The sequence below is a fragment of the Lynx canadensis genome, chromosome E1 (genome assembly GCF_007474595.2).
Source record: "Lynx canadensis isolate LIC74 chromosome E1, mLynCan4.pri.v2, whole genome shotgun sequence".
Taxonomy (NCBI): Eukaryota; Metazoa; Chordata; class Mammalia; order Carnivora; family Felidae; genus Lynx; species Lynx canadensis.
Genome location: NC_044316.2, coordinates 7729085 through 7753303, shown reverse-complemented (window position 1 = coordinate 7753303; position 24219 = coordinate 7729085). Strand labels below are relative to the sequence as shown.

Sequence of the window (24219 nt, the reverse complement as noted above, 5' to 3'; positions counted from 1 at the left end):
GGCAAAATACAAGACGCGCTCAATGTTAAAGTTAAGATCCTGGCCGCAAGAATTTGTGCACTGGGGGTGGGGGAGGTGGGTCACGGCTAGAAAGTCACAAAGCAGAACGGGGGCCCGAGACACATACCTGGCCAAGAGGAAGCTCGAGTGCAGCGGAAGGAGCGCTGGGAGGGGCGGCCTCGGGTCCTTCGTGCGACCCCACCCCCACCCTGCACCCCCTTCCCTTGACTGGACCAGGGATGAAATGTCGGGCCCAAGCGTGGGCAATCCCGTTTCCTCTCACAAGGCTTGGGAACTGGGACAGAGGACTCAGCTGGGAGACCAGGGGGCTGAGGATGAGGCTGCCATTTGGATGATGAGTCCGTTTAAGCAAAAGTGGGATCGGAAGAGCCAGTGGGCCGCGAGGGAAAAATGAAGTTCGCGTACAGAGGAAAGCAGAGGTGGACAGTGCGAGAGGAAGCTAAACCGTGACCAAAGCGCTGAGGGGGCCATCCTTTCCAGAAGTCTGGCGGTAAGGAGAACAAGAGAAAAACTAGATGCAGCTGCTGATTCAGCAGACTCTTCTCCAAGACAGAGGGACCACTTGTCCAAATACTAAGTCAGAAGAAAGGACCCCAGTGGGGTGGTGGGGTTGGAAGAGGCACGAAGGACACCCTTAGGAGAGTCTGTGCCTGTTCTCAGGCGAGCCCGAGGGTCTCTGGGCTTGGGGACCATAGGTAGAAACGGGTAGAAACGGGCCCCCAACAACTGCCAACATCAGGTGCCAGATTCCAGCAGCTCTTATCTGCTGTGGAAAAACATTTGGTCCTCTGAAACAGAAGTGAGGTGTATCTTAGGAAGAACTACTGGGGACATTCACCCCTGTCCCTCTGACCCCTCACCTTGGCTCATCCTAAAACTACCAAATCCATTAAAAAAACATTTTTTTTTTTTTTTTTACCATTCATTCATTTTTGAGAGACAGAGACAGAATGTAAGCAGGGGAGGGGCAGAGAGAGAGGGAGACACAGCATCCGAAGCAGGCTCCGGGCTCCGAGCTGTCAGCACAGAGCCCGATGTGGGGCTCGAACCCACGAACCGCAGGATCATGACCTGAGCCAAAGTCAGACGCTTAACCGACTGAGCCACCCGGGCGCCCCCAAATCCATTTTATCTGATGAGAACCAATGTTGCAGGTAGCCAGGGATGTCTGGTGAATGGAAGGAGTTCAAGGGCATTGGATACGTGTGATCTGTAAGAGGAGGAAGGAAGACAGTTACCAGCGAGGATGGAAACACAGCAGGGCAACAGGAGGCTCAGAGGTATGGCACTTCTCCATTCTGCCTGTGACAAGTTCCTCACCGACACGTGGAGCCAGATTACCAGAGCTGTGGGCCCCTCGGGCTGTGACACAGCTGTGCTGACACGCAGCCTCAGGGGAACAGAGGCATCGGGTCTGGCTCCGAGTTAACAGGGACAAACTCTGGCGAGGCGCCAGTACCGGAGGTCACGATAGCGCCATTCGGACCCTCCGGAGCCATTCTCTGCAGACATCTTCGGGTGCAGACGTAGCTGTCCAGAGCTCTTTGGCCAAACGCGCCAGGACTCTTGAGTTTAGCCCATGTGCATCTGGGATGCTTCCCAAGTGATGTGAGGTACAATGGGCTCAAATTCATCAAGTGGCTCCCCCAAGCCATTAAAGACGCTGATAAATAATTCTACCATGAAGGCCCCAGGGCTAAAGTAAAAAGCAGAAAGCCATGGGGTCAAATGCTTCCATTTGGTAAACAGAAGCTACAATAGGATGCTTCTATTAACCACCTGCAATTATTGTATGGTCACAGCTCACTCCAACCATCAGCACCATCACTTCTTGGGTGCCGAGAGCCAGGACGAATTTAAAGGTCATCTTAGTATTAAAAAAAAAAAGTCATCTTTCTTTCCACTGGTGAGGAAAACAGAAAAAGCAGGATTTCTCTGAGAGTTGATATGAAAGATTGTCTTCCTTTAATGGTAAGTGATGCCTTAGATTTACCGAATTGTCATTTTATGTAGGCAACAAAGAGGTACTTAGAAGTACTGTCATCTGTATTCTCCTTGGGAAACTGAAATAACCAATAATGTAATTTTGTAGATTTTTATTCTCACTAAATGGCATTTTAGTTGTAAGGATTTTTGTCTTTGATTCTCATCAAAATTGCACAAAATTTCTGTTGCCTGAAATGTAAAGGGGATGTTTATCCTGTAACTGGCTATTTCGAAAACAATTATCTTACTATTCCTTGTTTATTAAACAAACACGGTCAATGTCACTTTCTCCATCACGGGAAACGACAGAGACAAAGCTGCAGCGGCCGCTCGCTAAACAGCAAGGCGAGCGGCACAGAGGCTGGAAATCAATCTGCACGTTTACTGTCTTGAAACAGAGTGGAGTTGGAGTTTATTTACTTTATGTAGCTCATCCCTGAGGTGAAAATACACCAGACTCAAAATTATCCTTTGAAATCTCCTGCAGTGATCCATAAAGTGCATGCAAGGTTAGGCATGTACGGTTCTGGGAAATAACGACCACATCCACAAAAAATCCCCGGGGTAAATCAAAAGAGGGAATGAGGGGAAAGTCTGTATCTAGATGGCTGGGCGTTCGTGCCATTCCGCCTTTAGGACTCCGGTGGAGGAGAGACGGGGGGGTCCTAAAGGGGCCTGTCTGCTGGCAGGGTCCACTCCACTGTGTCTCGATGTCCAGCGCTGGCAACCGGACTGCACCGTCACGTATCTTTGCCGCGACGGTTGGGGGCGCTCCGCTGGACGGTGGGGCTGCTGCTTCTTGGGAGGGGCGGGGCTGACGACTGCTTTGCTACACTGCCTGCTCCTGACGAATTACGTGCTACCCGTACGAAGAGCTGCGGAGTGTAAGAAAGGTGCAGATACGTGTAGACGGCGGAGACCTTCCTTAAGGGAGGTCTTGAGAAAACTCGAGAAGACAGGTGGAAAGAACGGGAGGCGCAAAGGCAGGGTGGCAGGGATCGGCGGGGTTTTTCTGCGGGAGATCCGTGACCCACAGGAAGCGGGAACGGCTTTGAAAAGCGGACACAATTTAAGTGACCTTGTGGGCGGTGGTGCCCAGTCTGCGTTCTGGGTTGCCCCCCCGACTGTGACCGCCCTGGTCTAAGCCATCGTCAGCTCACCCTGGACTGGTCCCAGGCCTCTGTTCACTCCCGTGACGCTATGGTACATTCTGAAGACTTCCCTTACAAACATCAGTGTGACTGCAGCGACCCCACGCTTACGACTCACGTCTGGCTTCCCGCTGCACACCGCCTCTGAGCCAGACTTGTCACTGCGGTGCCCTCGTGACCTCATCTCCTCCCACTCTGCTCCTTCTGGCCACCGCGACCCCCATTCTCTTCACTGGGTCAGGCACACCTTGACCGCCCGGGCTCTGCACCTGCTGTTCCCTCTGCCCACGCTGCCCCCCTTCCCTGCATCCTCAACCTCCGGGGCTCAGCGCATACCCCACCTCCTCAAGTGTCTCTGTACCTCCTCCTCAAGCGGTCTCCACCAGTTGGCTCTATATTATCCGGTTCCTTGTTTTCTCTGGACAACTGACGGCCATCGAGAGGGACCTCTGAACCTTTATTTGGCTCACTGGTTTACTCTGTACCTCCCCGACAGGACAGTAAGGAGGGCCGGAGCTGGGTCACATCAGCCGTATTCCAGCGCTGAGCTGGAGCCTAACACCCGGAGATGCTCGGCCCGGGGCTGCTGAAAAAAGTAGGAGCCACCACAGTGAGGACCGCACTGTCATTCACTGCTGTAGCAGAAGGGCCGCAGCCTCACCTACGCCCAAGAGGTAAGCGCCCCAGCTTAAGAGAAGAGGACACAGCCGTCTCCTAACACGCTCCCGCCTGGGAGAGCAGAAAAAGCAGCTGGATTCTGAGTCCAGGCAGACCGACCCCAAACGCTCATGCTCTGCAGGCTACGTCAACATGGTCCCAGGGAAAACCAAGCGCCCTGAAAACCCACTAGTCGTGCACGCAGTGAAATTCACACATTTTGAGAGTACAGTGAGTTCCGAGCTCTGACAAAGATACACAACGGTGTAAGCGCCACCGTGATCAAGATATAGACTATTTCTGGGGTGTCCGGGTGGCTCACTTGGTTAAGTGTCTGACTCGATTTCGGCTCAGGTCACGATCTCACAGAAACGAGATCAAGCCCCGCGTCGGGCTCTCGGGTGAGTGTGGAGCCTGCTTAAGATCCGCTCTCTCTTTCCCTTCCTCTGTCCCTCTCCCCCACTGACTCTCTTTCAAAACATAAAAAAAGATATAGAATATTTCTGTCACCTCACAAAGTTCCTTCATGCTCCTCTGTACTCCATTCCCTTTCCTTCACCCCCGATTTCTAGTAGCCATTGATCTGACTGATTTCTGTCCCCAGAGTTTTGGCTTTCCAAAATGTCACCTACATGGGGTGGCACAGTATGTAACCTTTTGGGTCTGTCTGCTCTCACTTACAACGCTTCTGAAATGTGCCCATGTCATTTTATGTGTGTATACTCACCAGCTGAAGGACATTTAGGTTGTTTTCAGTAATAATGAATTAAACTTATAAGTATTCACGTACAGATCTTTGTATGGACATAAGTTTCCAGAGACACATGGGACTGGGGTTATAGATATGGTAAATCTTGTGTGACTTCATAGGAATCTGCCAAACTGTTTTCACAAAAGTAACGGCATCACTCTGTATTCAAGCCACTCCACATCTTTGCCAGCACTTGGTATTATTGCTTTAGAAATGTTAACTGTTCTGCAGCCGCTCTGGAAAACAGAGTGGAGGTTCCTCAAAAAACTAAAAATAGATCTACCCTATGACCCAGCAATAGCACTGCTAGGAATTCACCCAAGGGATACAGGAGTACTGATGCATAGGGGCACTTGTACCCCCAATGTTTATAGCAGCACTCTCAACAATAGCCAAATTATGGAAAGAGCCTAAATGTCCATCAACTGACGAGTGGATAAAGAAATCGTGGTTTATATACACAATGGAATACTACGTGGCAAGGAATAAGAACGAAATATGGCCCTTTGTAGCAACGTGGATGGAACTGGAGAGTGTGATGCTAAGTGAAATAAGCCATACAGAGAAAGACAGATGCCATATGTTTTCACTCTTATGTGGATCCTGAGAAACTTAACAGAAGACCATGGGGGAGGGGAAGGGGGAAAAAAAGTTAGAGAGGGAGGGAGGCAAACCATAAGAGACTCTTAAAAACAGAGAACAAACTGAGGGTTGATGGGGGGGTGGGAGGGAGGGGACAGTGGGTGATGGGCATTGAGGAGGGCACCTGTTGGGATGAGCACTGGGTGTTGTATGGAAACCAATTTGACGATAAATTTCATATTAAAAAAAATAAATGTTAACTGTTTTAATAGGTGTGCAGTGATGTCCCACTGTGGCTTTAATTTGCATTTCCCCCAGTGAACTGGTGATAATGAAAACCGTTTTGTGTTTATTTGATATGCAGACTTCCTCTTTAGTGAAATGTCTGTTTAAAAACGTTTTGTGGGGCGCCTGGGTGGCGCAGTCGGTTAAGTGTCCGACTTCAGCCAGGTCACGATCTCGCGGTCCGTGAGTTCGAGCCCCGCGTCGGGCTCTGTGCTGACAGCTCAGAGCCTGGAGCCTGTTTCAGATTCTGTGTCTCCCTCTCTCTCTGCGCCTCCCCCGTTCATGCTCTGTCTCTCTCTGTCCCAAAAATAAATAAACGTTGAAAAAAAAAAAAATTAAAACAAATTAAAAAAATAAAAACGTTTTGTCCAGGGGTGCCTGGGTGGCTCAGTCGGTTAAGCGTCCAACTTTGGCTCAGGTCACGATCTCGCGGTCCATGAGTTCGAGCCCCGCGTCAGGCTCTGTGCCGACAGCTTGGAGCCTGGAGCCTGTTTCAGATTTTGTGTCTCCCTCTCTCTGACCCTCCCCCATTCGTGCTCTGTCTCTCTCTGTCTCAAAAATAAATAAACGTAAAAAAAAAAAAAACTATAAAAACGTTTTGTCCATTTTTTGGTTGAGCTATTTTCTTGTCACCGGGCTTTAGGGATTTTGTACGTACTCTGGCCACAAGTCCTTCGTGAGTTCCATGCTTTGCAAATATTTTCTCCCACTCTTTGGCCCATCCGGTCGTTTTCAGAAGTGTTTCTGGGAGAGCAGCGATTTTTATTTCGGTGAAGTCTAACTTACCTATGACTTCATTTATGGTTTGTGCTTTTTGTACTTTTTTGTTTTGTTGCTTTTGTGTGTTTTCTCTAAAAATTCTTTGCCTCGCTTCCTGCAGTTGCATTCTGCATCCTGACCTTGTATCTTGTGCCCTTGCTATATCCACTTACTGGTTCTAGTAGCTTTTTTGTAGGTTTGTTTGAGTTTTCCGGGCAAACTATCACACGGTCTGTGAATGAAGAATTCATTTCTTCTTTCCCAATACACAGGCCTGTTATTTCTTTTTCTTGTCCTGAGCTGCTTAAGAGCTCCCCAAACGACACGGACCACGGTCCAATCCCTACAGCACAGCCCGTGTCACAATGGTGGGGCAGGCACGTTTTCTCGGCCTCCTTCCTGGCTCTGCTTCCTTACTTTGCTCCTTCAAATCCTTCCCTCTGAGTCTGGCCAAGTCATTTATTTTTATCCTTAAACACATATTTTGCACTCCTCTGCCTGTCCCGATGGCTTCCTCATCCCCTTGACACCGTGCGCCGTGTACCCGTCTCAGAGTCTTCGCTTCTGTCCTTCCTCCCCTTGGGAGGTCATTTCCGCTTCTCTAACATCTGTCCCTCTGTCCGTCCACGCATCCCTCATGAAGCATCAGCGGTCTGCCGGATGTGATGGCCGGAGCGCATGCTCCGTGACATCAGGGATGGCTGTCTGCTTTGTTCCCTGCCGGGTCGTGGCATTAAAAATAGTGCCGAGCACACGTTAGGCACTGAGGAAACTGCTCTCTATAAACGATCTTGGGGACTGGAGATAAACAGAAGGCAGATTCCATCTTTGTCCCAGAAGAACACACAACGTAATGGAGCAAGGGGCCCAAGGAAAGGGTTTGCAGAGGGCTGTGTGGGGCTAGGACAGGGGCATAAACGAAGAAGAGGGCGAGCCCCAGGACAAACACCTAACCCCACCCGCCCCACTGGACTACGGGCGTAGCTGCCCCTTCCAGAGGAAGAAGTGCTTGGCACAAAACCTGCCCAGGCAATGAGCGGACTAGGGGAGCATACCCAGTGGGACAAGAAGGAGCATGGTGCTTCGGTGAAAACACCAGCGGGCCCATTCGGTCTCAACACCAAGGGATAAATGAGAAAAGGTGAGCAGAGGGGCGCCCGGGTGGCTCAGTTGGTTAAGCGTCCGACTCTTGGTTTCGGCTCAGGTCACGATCTCAGTTGTGAGTTTGAGCCTGGCGTCGGGCTCCGTGCTGACAATGTGGAGTATGCTTGGGATTCTCTCTCTCCCTCTCTCTGCCCCTCCCCCGCTTGTTCTCTCTCTCTCTCTCTCTCTCTCTCTCTCTCTCTCTGAAAATAAACATTAGGAGAGGGAGCAGGAGGAGGAAGAAGAGAAGGAGACGAAGGAGAAGAAGAAGAAAGATGCGCACAGAGGAGGAGGCTGGAAGGACCAGGAAGGATTAGATCCTCAAAGGCCTTACATGTAAGACATAGTAAAGAACGGAAAACAAGTATTTCTTCTTAAATATATTTAGAAGACTCTCCCCAAAGGTTTGAAGCCAGAGACCAATGTGATCATGTAAGGAAAGCCTGGGGAAGACAGACGGAAAGAGGGCTGGTGAACGGGCAGGGAGAGCAGCTGAGGCATGGTTCTAAGAACCCAGGCAAGCTGGGGGTGCTCTGACACCAGAGCGGGGGGGTGAGAGGGCACATTCCAGGGTGACTTAGGGGGCTGGACAGACACGGTCTATTCCACAACCAGATGAGGGGGACCAGACAGGGAGTCTAGAGTAACTTACAGGCACCTGACTTCAGAACCTTGATTAACAAAAAGCCGTGTGGGAGGGGGGAAGCCGTGCGCTGGGATATATACTTAAGGAATCGGAGATACCCATAGAGGACCCCAAAAGAGATTTTCAAAGGCCTTGGCTCAGAAGAGCGGTCTGGGCTGGAGGTACAGACAGGGCAGAGGGCAGTGTCTGTAGATCGCAGACGGGATGAGGAGGCCAGTGGCCACCAACAAAGGAGTGGTCGGAGGGGGAAGGAACAGAAAGAACTTGGAAAAGGACAGGCTGGCTTAGCTCCTCCTCCTCCTCTGGTTCTCACCTCGGGCCTCTCCTAAGTCACCCCGGACGTCCTCGCGCCTCTGCTAAGTCACCCCGGACGTCCTCGCGCCTCTGCTAAGTCACCCCGGACGTCCTTGTGCCTCTCTTAAGTCACCCTGGATGTCCTCGCGCCCCCCTTAAGTCACCCTGGAGCTCTGCGGTCTGGATCAGGTCTCCTCTTTGTGCTCCCGCATCACCCAGCAATGTCCCTCCCGTGGTGTTCCCCGCTGCCCCTTGGGGTCCCGCGCGGTACCCGGCTGGCAGGTGCACTCAGCGTTACATGTGTAGACCGTACCCCTGGTAGCACTCAGTGTCCTTACACGTGTGAGCTGCCGTCCCCTCAACGTGACCCTAAGAGAACGGAGAGCATGTCACCCACCTGTTAGTAACCCTGGCAACCAGCATAGTCCTCTACAGGGACAACATTCCCCATCAACGTGTCCTGAGGGCAGCAGGAGGAAGGAAGGATTCCGTGACATGCCACAGGGTGGTCCTATCAATGACCCTGATAATGGAAACACGTAACATCCACTCTCTGCTGTCTTACTTTCCAAGTGTTTTGCTTCTTTCTCCCTATCCCTAGAAACTAATGTAAAAATTTTTTTAAGTTTATTTTGAGAGAGAGAGAAAGAGAGCAGGTGAGCAGTGGGGGGAGGGGCAGAGAGAGAGAGAGAGAGAGAGAGACAGAGAGACAGAGATTCCCAAGCAGGCTCTGTGCTGCCAGTACAGAGCCTGATGCAGGGCTCCATCCCCCAAACTGTGAGATCACGACCTGAGCTGAATTCAACGGTCAGATATATAACTGACTGAGCCGCCCGGGCGCCCCCTGACTTTCTTTTTTGTCATTGCCTGTAAGTACTGAAATATTTGTATTGTAAAGCAAAATTTGAAAACAGGTGGAAGTCCTACAAGTAACTACTCGTTTTTCTAGAGTTTTAAACCTTCTCCCCAACAATGCACGTGTCTTTGCATGATTCTGTTGACCTCATTGTTACCCGCACCACAACGGCGTGAGATGAACAAGGCTGGAATTAGGATCCCTCCCTGAGGGGAAGGGGCAGTGGGGCAAGGTTAATTCTGTGACTTGCCCAAGCTTAGAGTCCACCAGGTGACATTTTTCATTCGATTCTGTTACCAAAGACTATCAGAAGACTGAGGTGTTTTCTATTACGGAGATTTTTTAAAATTTGCTAATGAACTTTCTCCAGCCGCCAACTTAAAACCTGGATCACACTGAATCTGACTTTCCGATAAGGTAAGCTTCTCTGACGTTCACCTTCACCAAGTGACTTTGGGCTCACAGGTTCGACTCCGTAAGTGAGCAGACTCCTTTCAGTGTGCATTCCTGATGTGTGGCATGGATTCTACACCGTGCTCTCTGCCGGAGAATCAAAGGGGAGCTCTAAGCCCAACTCCCTCCTGACAACAGTCATTCAGAACCATGACTACACCATTGTTGCCAGAAACATCCAAATGAGTCAGTTGGCCTTATGCATCTTCTCCAATTTATGAGCAAACGTCAACATCGACCGTCATTTTTTTTTAAGTTCATTGATTTTGAGAGATGGAAACAGCACAAGTGGGGGAGGGGGAGGGAGGGGGGAGAGAGAGAGAGAGGGGGATTGAGAGAATCCCAAGCAGGCTTTGCACTGTCAGCACGGAGCCCGACATGGGGCTCGAACCCACGAAAATGAGATCATGACTTGAGCCGAAACCAAGAGTCGGACACCTAACCAACTGAGCCACCCAGGCGCCCCGACATCGAGTGTCATTTTTAAAAAGCTAGTTAAAGAGGCCTGTATTATGGTGTGGACCTACAGTCTGATTTAGATATGACATAACTTCCCATTTATGTGCTCTCTGTTTTCTTCTCTAGGCAAAAAAAGCAATTGGAATTTGTAGGAAATGGACTTAAAAAGGAGGAAATTCTGTAAACTTTACAGTCATCACCACCAGACCTTTCTAGAAATTACGTGGTGTGGCTATCATCCAGCCTGGACAGTATTAAGAGTGAGAGCAGAACAGCATCAATAATTCTGGTGTAAAGCAGGACAGTCCTGGGCAAACCGGGACCAAGAGCCGCCTGACCGTTCACCCCCTCTTTCCTATCGTATCGTGTGGTGGGAGCACATCCCCCGCGTCGCCTGATGCACACACGACACTGGCATCTTCCCTCCTCTCTTTCACGGGCTCAGCTTAATCCCTGGAGCAAGCTGGCGCGCTAGAGAAGGTCCTTGGGCCAATACGTCTGCCCACGAGCTTCTTCCTCACCACCTGCTTCAAGAAGATTCGCTCTACGCGGTTCTCGGCAGGAGCTGTTCTTGGGTATTTCTGCTCTGGCTTGCGGCCGAGATGCCTTAGAAATCTATATAGGTTTCCTCCATGGAAGTCATGTAGGACATTCTTCTAATACCATCACCAAGTGTCCTTTCTTATTTTTTTAAGAACGGAGAGGCAGAAGTTTGGTCTCCCTAGGGTGGTGATTCCTTCTCACGGACAGAGAGATTTTAGAGACGGTTCTATGTAGCGGTTAGGAACTCGGGGCAGGGAAGCAAATGGGCCAGGCCAAATTTTGGTTCTGCCACTTTTCATAACACTTGGATCTTCAGTCTTCTCAGCTGCATATTCAACAGTGCCCTATCTCATGGTGCTGTAGGGATAATTAAATATTAATATTGCACGCAATGCTTGCCATTACGATGGGACTGTGATTTCACCAGGAAATGCAGAATGAAATCTACAGGTCAACCTCAGTAACTACGGTGACCTCGAGAAGCTTTCCTTGTTCTCGCCGTTTTATCACAGATTCTATGTTCCGCAACCCTGACTTTCTTTACGCATTTCTCTGTTTTATTAAGTTACAGTCTCATGATACCTCTAATCCTTTCTGGAATACAGAATAAACAACCAAAAAAGCACGATCTTCGGGGCACGTGGGTGGTTCAGTCAGTTGGGTGTCCGACTCTTGGTCTCGGCGCAGGTCACGATCTCGCAGTTCGTGGGTTCAAGCCCCACATCGGGCTCTGTGCCTGATGTGCAGAGCCTGCTTGGGATTCTGTCTCCCTCCCTCTCTGCCTCTCCCCTGCTCTTTCTCTCAAAATAAATAAACACTAAATAACAACAACAAAAAAAGCCCTATCATCTGTGTCAGTTCTATAAGGCATTCAGTGCCCACCTACCCAGCCACATTTTTCTGGAAGAGAAAACCAAAAGTTCAGAGAATGGCCACCATGCAAGTGCATAAATGCACAGATGGGTCCACACAGTATTTCCCAGGTTCTCAAAAAAAAAAAAAAAAAAAAAAAAAAGAATAACTAATCCAGGCATATGTTTCTTTCCTTAATTGTATTCCTTTAACTTCTTAGAATACCCTTTTATTCACTTCAATAAAAATTTTCAAACTAAATTGCAATCACTTTAAAAAAATTAATGCCACACACACACACACACACACACACACACACACACCCCATAAATGCTCATGGTATGTCTTCAGGATGCAGAGAAGCCAAGCGAGGTACAAAGGAGGAAACAGCCATCAGTGGCAAAGATGTCCAAGGATTTCCCTCCCAGACTGACCATGCTTACTGCTGCCCGTCAGTAATGACGGGAACTTACACTTCACATGACAAACTGCAGTGTCTACGACGTTGGACAGATTCAACAAGGCAGATCAGTCCAATCAAATGGAGCGGTAAATTCCAAATCAAGAATTTCAAAATAAACTGGCTGGGCTTTACGCCTAACTGCCCAATAGCTATTGTGAATGTCAGAACCACCAAAGCTGGAATCAATGCTAACGGACAGACGTAAGACTTTCTACTATACCCCCGCAGCCAGCCACTTACAAAATATGTGTCATAGATAACAATTTACTAAATTATAATAAAAACTACCTGGCAGCATACCAAGTCTGCAGTTTCAAAACCGTGACTCTCAGTGCAGGATTTCTGCCGCAGACTCGGAACAGCTCCTACAATTGTACCGATTTAATAAAATACACGCTAGCTCATAACAGAAGTTTGACTCTCTTTTTCCAGCCCTGTGAGTTGCCCTCTCGGAAGCTACTTTAGGCAGCAATTAAGGTTTATTGTCATAAAGGAGACCCGGGGTCATCTTGCAAAACAAAAGGTGAAGTTACAAGTTTAGCAAGACTAATAACTAGATGACAGCCTGTCTCCTTTAATTATTATTATTTTTTTTAACGTTTATTTATTTTTGAGACAGAGAGAGACAGAGCATGAACAGGGGAGGGTCAGAGAGAGGGAGACACAGAATCCGAAACAGGCTCCAGGCTCTGAGCTGTCAGCACAGAGCCCGACGCGGGGCTCGAACTCACGGACTGCGAGATCATGACCTGAGCCGAAGTCGGCCACTTAACCGACCGAGCCACCCAGGCGCCCCCAGCCTGTCTCCTTTAAAGGATGGGCATTGCCAAGGCCAACAAGCAAGCCCCCCACTCTGGATGCACTTAAAGGCCTGGCTTTCCTGGGTGCAGACAATGAACACACTGGGCAAAGTAAGAGGAGATACCAGAAGAATGGCGGGCTCTATCTGATCACCATTAGATGCCTAATGGCTGCTTACTGGGCTTGTCCTGCATCTGCCTTGGTTCTAGAGGGTACGATTTCACTGAGGAAAGGAGCAAGAACTTACGTGTGACCTGACCAGCAGCACAAGCAGCTTCTAGTTTTTGAAATGGGTTACAAAGCTTGCATTTGCTCTTGTGAAACAACTTCACTCAGGGGCACCTGAGCGGCTCAATCGGTTAAGTGTCCAACTCAATTGCAGCTCAGGTCATGATCTCATGGTTCGTGAGTTTGAGCCCTGAATCAGGCTCTGAGCTGACAGTGTGAAGCCTGCTTGGGATTCTTTCTCTCTCTCTCTCTCTCTCTCTCTCTCTCTCTCTCTCTCCCCCTCCCCCACTCGTGCTCTCGAGTGCTCCTTCTCCTCCCCCTAAAATAAATTTTAAAAACTTTAAAAGCCTATAAAACAACTTTAAATTAAAGTACTTCTGGGGCGCCTTGGTGGCTAAGTCAGTTAAGCGTCCAACTTCGGCTAAGGTCATGATCTCACGGTCGGTGAGTTCGAGCCCCGCGTCAGGCTCCGTGCTGACAGCTCAGAGCCTGGAGCCTGCTTCGGATTCTGTGTCTCCCTCTCCCTCTGCCCTACCCTGCTCATGCTCTGTCTCTTTCAAAAATAAACATGAAAAAAATAACAATAAACGTACTTCTGACACTTTTTAAATAAAAACACAGCAAATGGCTTGATTTATATTTCAAGAAATCAATTATCAATAGATATGAGATTTCTGTTCTTACAGGTTTTCATGGCTCTTTGCAATATAATGGTATTTTAAACTCATTTAAGAACTGAATGGCTACAAACGGCTAATATTAAAAATCATTTTTACATAGACTTCTGACTGTACCTGCTTTGTTTCCTTTATTGTCTTACTGAAAACGTGTGATTGGTTTGATCCACAAGTGTTACCCAATACATTTTAAGCTCCATGAGGGCACTGCCTGGAAATGTGAGGGCAGGATTCACTGATTTAGAATAGTCGTTATCAACCATTTGCCTCTTTTTATTCTTCTTGGCTGATGATATCCACTGGATTTAAAAAAAAAATTTTTTTCAATGCCAGTTTCAAGGACTCCAGGAAGTTAAAACGTTTAATTATTAACCATTAGTGATATTAAAATATTTATATGCCTTTTAGTTCTACTTAATTGAATTTGGTAGAAAGAATAATGGAGGCAGTCCTTTGCTTGGCAGATGACAGCATTATCAGTTTGTCTGCAAAAGTAAGGCTTCGGATAGATCTTTCTTCGGATACCTTATGTGGATTTATCTGAAATCACTTGTGCTAATGGAATGTTTTTATCCTCAGCTGGGACAAGTGAAACAAGTCCACGTTTCAAAGTGGGATCTCATAAAGACATCCACACGGCAGGAGTTTCCCCAACAACGGGACTGCAAATCTTAGCTCGGTTTTAGGTGCCCTGAGGTACACTTTGAGTAGAGGTACTGCATGTCCACACCAGTAGGTCCCTTTGGGGGCGTGTTATTTGCCTGCCACAACTCAAGGCACACGACTGGGAAACAATTCGGGAGAAACCAGCAAATGGATGTTCTAGACAGTGAAAGAGTCTTGGATTCGTGAGTTTACCTGATCTGTCCACGAACCAGAGGTCTGTTCTTTGTCCTATTCATGTTTGAATCAAATGGCACCTCAAAAAACTGCAAAAAGATTGAAAAGAAAGACAGAAGGCATTAAATATAATGTGAAACAAGTCTTCTCTTCTGCTTCTGTTCTATAATTTTGTCCACAGCAAATTTCATTTTAATTTTTACTAGCATGAACCCATACTCTTGGTACTCGATGGAGGAAAACTCTCTGGAAGAGACGTGTTATAAAATTGTACGAATTCATTGTCCAGGTCATGCACGGGTTCCACACTCATCCCCTCTGAAAACCACTTACTGAATATACAGCTGCTTCTTCCAGAGCCACTGTGGCAGGTGTAAAACATTAGTGCTCTAAATGATTTCAGCACCTCGCACACACATCCCAAAGCCTGCGAGTCGACCAAGAAAAATGAACCCTGGGACATGGGCGACTGAAGCGATTAAGACCCCAGATGAAGCTGTATACAACCGACGAGGCTACCTCGAGGTAGGGGTGACGAGGGGTGACAACCCCTCTCTGCCTGGCCTAGTTCCCCTCTGTGCCTGCGGGTCCCAGCATCACTCGCAGCAACGCTTTCGCTTTCAGAGCATCCCAGTTTGGACGATACGTTGGTATCATCACCCTAACAAAGAAGTACTAGACTTGCGGCCAAGAAATTCATACTATAGTGTAGGGGACAGCAAGCTCTAGCTTATGGGCCACCTCCAGCCGGCACCTGCTTCCAAATGGCTCACAAGATACGAACGTGTTTTTTTTTTTTTAATTTTTTTAACGATTAGAAAAATAAATCCAAAGAAGGAGAATACTTCGTGACATGTGGAAATTACATGACAGTCAGATTGTAGTGTCCATAAATGAAGCTGTACCATAACTCAGCCATACTCGTTTGTCTACGCCTTGCTCTGGCTGCTTTCACACCACAGCGGCCGGGTTGGGTGGCTGCAACAGAGATGGGATGGCCCAGAAAACCTATAATATTTACTCTCTGGCCCTTTACTGAATACGGTGTGCCAACCTTTACTCTAATGGAAACACTGGCATACAGATGATTGTAATAACGTGTATAGTACAATGAAAGAGAGATGGTCTACGATGGGCTCGGAATCAGCTGGGGAGGCAGGGAAAATAGCCTTCCGAGCACTCTCCGACAGACTTAAGACTCAGCAGGAGTGCGATGCTTTAAGGAGATTGGAGGGAAGAAAAGAGCAGTCTAGACGCAGGAGGAAGCAGACAGAAAGAAAGGCACCGGAGGCAGAAGTTTCATGATACACTCAAGTTGCCAGAAGAATTCAGGATGGCATAGAGGTTAAGGGTCCGGGCTTTGCAGTTACAGATGAGGGTTACATTTCCGCTTTGCCAATTACGAGCGCCTAAGTAACACTGTCTACAAGCCCGTTTCCTCATCTGCAAAATGAGGGTAATAATATATAACTTGCAAGGTTAATGTGAGGATTAATTAAGATACTGACATACAGTATAATGCTTGGAAGGTGCTTAATAATGGGTAGTTTATTTAATGTTTATTTTTGAAAGAGAGAGAGAGAGAGAGTGCGTGCGAGTGGGGGAGGGGCAGAGAGAAAGGGAGGCACAGAATCCGAAGCAGGCTCCAGGCTCCGAGCTGTCGGCACAGAGCCCGACCCGGGGCTCGAACCCATGAACTGTGAGATCATGACCTGAGCTGAAGTTGGACACTTAAGTGAGCCACCCAGGTGCCCCAACTCTCTTGTCTTTAAGTAGAACCACAAAGTGTGCAATCCTGCCCTTGTCCTGAGTTCTGATTTTGTAATGTCACTTGATGGTTGGTGTTTTTCCTTTGGATATTTTAACATCATCACAAATGCAATGTGTTCCAAACTGAACTCAACACATTTCCATGCAAATCAAGTACTTCTCCAGAGTTCTTTTTTTTTTAATCAAATACATAACTTTTTCTCCTATAACTCATATCAAAATCTTTAGATCAGCTTTGATTTCTTCTATTCATTGACCAACCATATTCATCGCCAAGTCCTGGTAATTTAGACTTCATAATCTCTCTCAAACCTGCCCTTCCCAGTTTACTGTACTATTAACACTTGTATGGAATCATAATAAAACTACTTGCTCAAAAAGACTGAATGATTTCATGTTCGCCTCACTGCTCATTCTCCGGTGGCCTTGGAAAGTCCAAACTCTTTTTTTTAAGTTTATTTATTTATTTTGAGAGAGACAGAGACAGCACAAGTGACGGCAGGGCAGAGATAGACGGAGAAGAGAGAATCCCGAGCAGGTTCTGTGTTGCCAGAGCAGAGCCTGATGTGGGGCTCGAACCCATAAGACCGTGAGACCATGACCTGAGCCAAAACCAAGAGTCGGACACTCAAATGACTGAGCCAACCAGGTGCCCCTGAAAGTCCAAATTCTTTGTATGTTACATGGGTTGAAGGCCATCCCTCATCTCACGCCACCACTATCTGCAACCTTTTATCACTTGCTTTACTTCTGTCCCTGTGCCACACTTGTCACTGTCTTGTGAACATAGCCAAGGGCCCTGGGGAGTTGGAGACTTGGGCAGCTTTTAACTCCGAGGCCGGAGGAAACAGATGTCATGAAGACATCACCACAATCAGGATACTGTACATATCCATCATTCCCAAGTTTTGTCATGCCTCACTGTAATCCCCTCCCCCCACCCATAGCTCTTCCTCAGGCGGCCAGTGAACCATACTTTGAGTCCCTATAGATCACTTGAACTTTCCAGACTTTTATGTAAATGGAATTTTACAATATGCACTTTCTGTCTGGACTTTTTTTCATGAGGCAAAATTATTTTAAGATTCATCATATGGCTCAGTGTATCAATAGCTCATTCTTTTTTATTGCTGAGCAATATTCCATTATATGTGTTGGTAATACCACTATTATAATAGATCTATTCACTTGTTGATGGATATTTGGGTTGTTTCCAGTCTGGGACTATTATAAAAAAGCAGCTATGGACATTTGTGTTCAAGTCTTTGTGGGGGCATATGCTTTTATTTCTCACAAGTAAAGAGTGTGCAACATACAGTAGGTATATATTTAAACTACATAAGAAACTGTCGAACTGTTTTGCAAAGTGGATTGCCGTTTTACATTCCTCCTATTGGTGTATAAGAGTTCCACTCCTAGACCCTTCAAGAACTCCATTTTGGGTCATCTCCTGTGCCAAAGACAAGGGGAACACAGCTTGGCTAGCACACAAAGGTAGTTATAGACATCAGCAGTGGTCCTGTGACCAGGTGCAGATACAAGAATGTAATAGTTCTGAGTACTTTTCTCTTATTTGGATATAAACATTTTATTCCTCTCTCCCCTTCTAGTGGCAAAGGTATGCTGACGGTATTTAATCTCGTGTCTCAGAACTGAGGCTGGACAAACATCAAGGGGGGGTGGGAGGGCTGTGACCCAGCCTGAAGACGGATGAACATCACCCAAAGATGCAAAAAGGGACTAGTGAATCTTGGGTTAGTGAATTTGGGGTTGTAAGGGGGACACTTTCATCACGTCGGGCTACGGCCTTCTCTGGGAGCTAGGTTTGACCCAACGGCGTGTCCCGGTGCTCAGCTGACAAGGCGTTGTGTTCGCGTGTTGCTCCAGTCCACTTAGCCAAGAGCCACAATGCCCCATGCTCCCTTCCCTGTCCAGCTGCAGGGGCGGGACGGCCCCAGAGCTCGTATGCGATCTGGAAGGTGGAAGCGAAACAGCGGCCACATTCACACTTGGAAAACTGCTCTAAGCTCAGGCCCTACCAAGGCTCACTCCCAACTGGTGGGGCTCTGCCTGCTGCCCCGGTCGCCTGCAGGGGCACCGGGCCCGCGCTTCACCATCCTGCCGGATCTCTGGGCCACAGCCAATTCCTGAGCTCGCCCACTTCTCAGAATCCTGGCTCAAGTCTGTGTGCCGTTTCGTTTCGTAGTCAAGTGCACGTGCTCTTGGGCAGGTTACCTGTGTGGTCAAGGTTGCCGGCGGGAGGCGGCAAGAAACAGACACGAGTTCCGAGTTCCCGTTTGTTCCAGTGAGTTTCACCTCAACCTTGCAGACTGCAGGTTGCTCCTGCTCTGCCCTCCCCGGCCCTCCCTGCCCTTCCCTCCTCTCTTCTCCGATGGTCCTGCTCAGCTCGGCCCAACACCAGGTACAGGCACCACCACAGCCTTCCAGACGGCTTCACTCCCGGCACCGCCTTTGGCTTATTTCCCCACAATACATCCCTTAAATCACTCACAGTGGCTCTGACGTTCTGCCCAAACCCCAATAAGGGCTTCTTCTATATTACTGTCAACCCTGCCACTATTTAAAAGTATTTAAAATGTTTATTTCTTTTGAGAGAGAGTATAAGCCAGGGAGGGGCAGAGAGAGAGGCACAGAATCCAAAGCAGGCTCCAGGCTCCAAGCTGTCAGCACACAGCCCGACGCGGGGCTTGAACCCACGAACCACAAGATCATGACCTAGCCGAAGTCGGACGTTCAACCGACTGAGCCATCCAGGCACCCCTAAGTTAGAAGTATTTAACTTCTCAATACGCCCATCTTATCTGAAGTCCTGAATGACAGGCTTCCTGAGATATGTGAATTTATAATTCTTAAGGAGAACCATGCAAATAGGCACAAATAATTTTTAAAGGAACCAGCAGTGCAAATGAATATGTACATTTGTAGACAGTATTACGTTCATTTTATGATGATTTATAAGTGTTAAAAAATTCTTTGCCCCTGAGAGTCTATAGTCTTTCCTGAAGTAGTTCAAGTTACATGTAATTAAAATGTTCCAAATCTGTTTAAATTCCCTTCCTTCCCCAACAATCAAACACTTTCTATTGGTATTTGAAATAACCTTTTCTTCATAACTTATTAATTTCATTTCACAGGAGTAATGAGGATTCCCATTACAAATCATGCTGTTTAAAGGCTGGCTAAGGTGTTATCTCACATAACACAGAAGCTCTTATATAAACAAGTATTTTGGCAGTTCGCAGGGTGTGGTTCAGGAACTGAATGAATTATTTCACCTGGATAAGGAAAGGATACTAGCTTGTCTCCGTTTTGGGCACGTCAGCCATCCGAAGATGGGAACCAAGGTCTAGAACGTGCAATCCAACTGCCGGATGCCTGAACTTGGCGGGACCGTCTGACTCCCACGAATGCTTACATTAAGTGGGACAGGCCACATCTGGGTAGAAATACCATGCTAACCACACTAACCAAGACCGATGGTTCGTTTCAGTGAGCACTGGACCATCTTTCCTAGAACCAAGGGGCCACAGCTCATTACCCTATTTTACTCTGTTTTCCATGCATTTTCTATAATGCCTCTCAGTTTAGATATTTAAAGCATATTTCCAAAACATAAAGTTCGGGGTAGTTAGATGACAAATGTAAATACTTTAGAACCCACGGCTGGCTTATTAACCTACTCACATTTTGTTCCTGTGCTTTATAATAAGTTTTTTTTTCATGATGTTATTAGCATTTCAGTTGGCTCCAACTACTTCAGCAGTGAAGTAAAACTCCTGCAATGTGTATTAAAAACAAAATAGAGGGGCGCCTGGGTGGCTCAGTCGGTTAAGCGTCCGACTTCAGCTCAGGTCACGATCTCGCGGTCCGTGAGTTCCAGCCCTATGTCGGGCTCTGGGCTGATGGCTCAGAGCCTGGAGCCTGCTTCCGATTCTGTGTCTCCCTCTCTCTCTGCCCCTCCCCCCTTCATGCTCTGTCTCTCTCTCTGTCTCAAAAATTAATAAACATTAAAAAAAATTAAAAAACAAAACAAAACAAAATAGAAGGGCACCTGGGTGGTTGAGTCGGTTAAGCATCTGACTTTGGCTCAGGTCATGATCTCATAGTGCACGAGTTCGAGCCCTGCATCGGGCTCTTTGTTGTCGGCACAGAGCCCTCTTCGGTTCCTCTGTCCCCTCTCTGCCCCACCCCACTCTCAAAAATAAATGAACCTTAAAAAAATACCCCCCCCTTAATCACTATGAAAGAGCCTGGTGACATTTCTACATTAAAAAAAAAATACAAATGCAGAATTACCAACCCTTAGAATATACTGTTCTGCCCCCTCTCCCATATCCTGACTACTCTGAATGATGGCAGAAGTAATACACCGTAGTGAGCACAATCTCGACAGCTGCTCAGGCCACACTGATTCTCTCGGGGGTCAGGCTTGCACCTGACCTGCCTCTGGAAGGCTCTGTTCCCTGGGTCCCAAATGGCTGTATATGCCAGTATGCACACCTGGACACAGTGACTGGTTTCCTGAGCAGGTATCTGATTCGAACTGGGTGACAGAGTCCTTCCTTGGATTTTACGAACCAAAGCCCAGGAAAATAGGTCCTCCCTCCTCTTCAGTTGTTTGTGGCCAAGGAGGAGGATAAAAGGAAGTGGAGAAGAGACCCAACAGGGATGCCTGGGGTCAAGTTACCTCTGGGGCTCCACCTCTGGCCTCCAACGTCCTAATACGTGAGGACTGCAAAATACTTCAAACGTAGAGCAACATATTGCACAGAAGGGAATAATACTTTGCTTTTTTCTTGGGGCAAACAACTTGCTTTTAATCCATCTGCGTTCCTTTTCAGAAACATTTTTCAGTCTCTTTCCTCATAAAAACCCACCAGTCTTCTGGCATTCTTTTCAGTTTCAACTTTTTACTTTTTATCCAGGTTCCCGGCCTCACCATCTTCCCCTTGGTCACATACCCCCCCTCCAGCGAGCCTATATCATCTGTTATGTCAGCGGGGCTCCTGGGGCCACAAATGACAGAAAGACAGCTCAAAGTAGCTCAAAGAGAAATGGGGCTTTATCTCTTACAACAGGGTGGTAGCTGCTTTTGGGAATCACTAGCTTCAGTGTCAAAAGTGCTATCACGCTTCCGGCTCTTTCCAGCTCTTGACTCTGCTCGGAGTATTTCTGCTTGCAGGCTCTTGCCATCAAACAGCTAAAATGACACTACCAGCCTCCGACTCTCACGCTCCTGGCAACCTTAGCAGAAAGTCTGTTTCCCGACAGATCTCTAAGAATCAAGTCCAGAAGCAGCATTGCGACTAGGGGATGAGGTGACCATCCTTCGAGCAGGGAAGGGGTGCTCGTGGACAGACACAATGACGCAGTATCTCCCTCAAGCCACAAGCGTTATTTTCTCTGCATAGGAAAGAAAAATTCTATCACCAGAAGAAGGTGGGAAGATGTTAGGCAGACAGAGGCAGTGAAATCGTTTACAACTCACTTAGAAAACCAACACCCCCAAATCACTTCCTTCCACACATCATACTTTATAAAGTAACCTGCCTCCAGCAGTGAAGGTATTCCTCAGTTGAAGTTTCTGAAAGGCATGAATCAATATGAACATAATAATTTGTATTAATCTTTTGTCTTATAATCCGTTTGGGAATCAGTTTAATGGCTCTCGTGGATAGTGTAGCAAATGGATGCTCTTTTCTCCTCATAGCAACTTGTGGACGATACAACACACTATTACACCAACGGACAAATATTTACTAGATGCCTGTTATGACGTATGTGCTTTTCTATTATATCACGCTTTCCTGCTAGTAATAATTATTACTCCAGAGAGATGATGCCCAGATGTAAACTCTGCCTATTCGTCCTAACGGATAACGTGTACCTGCGAAACTCCTGAATTTTATGCGTGAAAATGACGACGGCTACCAAGAGTGGATAGAAGCAGAACCTGTTCCCAAGTGATGAACGTCCCTATTCGTACTCTGATTAATTGTACGCCATGCAAAAATGAGATGTGTTCTGGAGATGTGTGTAAGTCGGGCTCAGAAAATATTGACTTTGATAACAAGGCGTAACTTTCCTTCCCCTGTGCTGAATCACCAGAGCAACATTCTTCTCGAGGCTCAACGGGAAAACAAACACGAGAACCTTGTCCGTGTTTGTTTTTCCATCCATCTCCTCAAAGCTGTCAACAACTGTTTGTCATTCCAGGGCGGCTCACAGCTTCCCAGGTCCACGATAATGCCTCCATCAATCTCGGGCCAAGTTAAAAGGGATGCTAAAAAAAATAAATAAATAAAAGCACAGGGAGAGGCCCCTTATCCTGCGGGATTCCATATGCCATGACTTGCGGCTTACAAATCAGTTAAGAGACCCGGTCAGCCATTACTCCTTGGTTGTTACCAATGTTCTACTTGCCATACCCAGAGTAAACAAGTTAATGAGCAAGACTCCTTGTTCCCATTGATTTTTCCCCACGAGGCATCTGAACCCATGAGTGCATATGTGCCCCGGCATTCGTCAGAAGTGGCTTTTCAGCTCAGGAGGTGAGGGGGGCACCGTTCTCCTCTAAACATGTTATTCAAGCCATCTACCGCTTCGTAGGTTGTACTTCAAGGCTTCGCTCTTACGGGAAAATAACAGAAAGGTATAAAAGGTCACCCAGCACTGATGAGACACCCAAAGTACCACATCCTGTAAGTAACAGAACTCAGAAAGTCTCATCAACTCTGACCAGCTTCCGAAAACCATACTATAGGGGCGCCTGGGTGGCTCAGTCGGTTGGGCGTCCGACTTCAGCTCAGGTCACCATCTCACGGTCCGTGAGTTCGAGCCCCGCGTCGGGCTCTGGGCTGATGGCTTGGAGCCTGGAGCCTGCTTCCGATTCTGTGTCTCCCTCTCTCTCTGCCCCTCCCCCATTCATGCTCTGTCTCTCTCTGTCTCAAAAATAAATAAACGTTAAAAAACAAAAACAAAAAAAAAAAAAAGAAAACCATACTATAGGTCACCCCTCTTCCCGTCCAGAGAGATCTGGGTTTGTAACGCTGCTCTCCGAAAAAAGGTGGAAGGAATATACGACAAAATATTTACAATCCACTTTGGAAAAAAAAAAGGTATTAAAAACATTCTACCTAAGTGATATAAATACAGTATTTGGACAGACCCTCTTTAGGTGAACTAATAAAGAATTACTGAATTGATCTAGGATAAAACCCACATTTATGAGGCCCTAGAGGATTAGAACTCTTTATCCCCCAGAAAGAATCACAGAAAGACAAAGCGCTGACCCTGAGTATTTCTCAAGTACACCCATGACCGCCCCGTGGGCCCAGTGCCTCTCCCTCAATTCCAGCCCCCATTTCTTGTCCCATAGGTTGTAACACCCTCCTATCCACCTCCTGGTGCCAGTATAGATCCCCGGTACCAATTTTTCACTTGGTGGCAGGAGAGATCTTTCCAGACGCAAGGCGGCCTACGGGGCTGCCCGCGCACCCGGCTTTGTGTTCTGGCTTGGCCCTGGGGGCCACCTGTCCACCTGCCGTAGGAGCGCAGGCCACCAGCTCTTCGCCAGGACCCGGGCTGCCTCCGCCACTGTCCCGGGACTTGCTGCTTGGCCCCGCGTTGGCTTTTCTCTGCGGGGGTGCGGCGGGGGTGGGAGAGGCGCGGTGGGGGTTGCACTGCGGCGGAAAGCCCGCCCTCCCCACTGCAAGTTTACTGCCCCCAGTCTCATGCGGCTCCTCTGCGCCCTGGACTGCCCTCACAACCTCTCCACCAACTTGGCCTGCGCCCCTCGGCAAGGAGGTTTCACGTCTGGCCGCTCTCTTCCCTTCCACCCCCTCCCTTCCATGTGTGACATCTATCAGGGCACTGTTGTTTCCTGCTGCCATGACTCGGACGTGTGTGGCCTCCTCTCCCACCCAGGGCTGGTCCCTCCACCCAGGCTGGCGATCCCGGTTCCCTCCCGCCTTCCAGGAAA

The 24219-nt window shown here is 47.9% G+C and overlaps 1 protein-coding gene across 1 annotated transcript in view; it reads right to left on the bottom strand.

The window, feature by feature from the left end:
* LOC115500700 (protoheme IX farnesyltransferase, mitochondrial) overlaps positions 1–24219 on the bottom strand; it is a 138206-nt gene that overhangs the window by 28638 nt on the left and 85349 nt on the right. The window contains exon 5 of the mRNA XM_030295316.1: positions 14466–14536. Coding sequence (XP_030151176.1) covers positions 14466–14536 — 71 coding nt within the window. The remainder of the gene's footprint in view (positions 1–14465; positions 14537–24219) is intronic.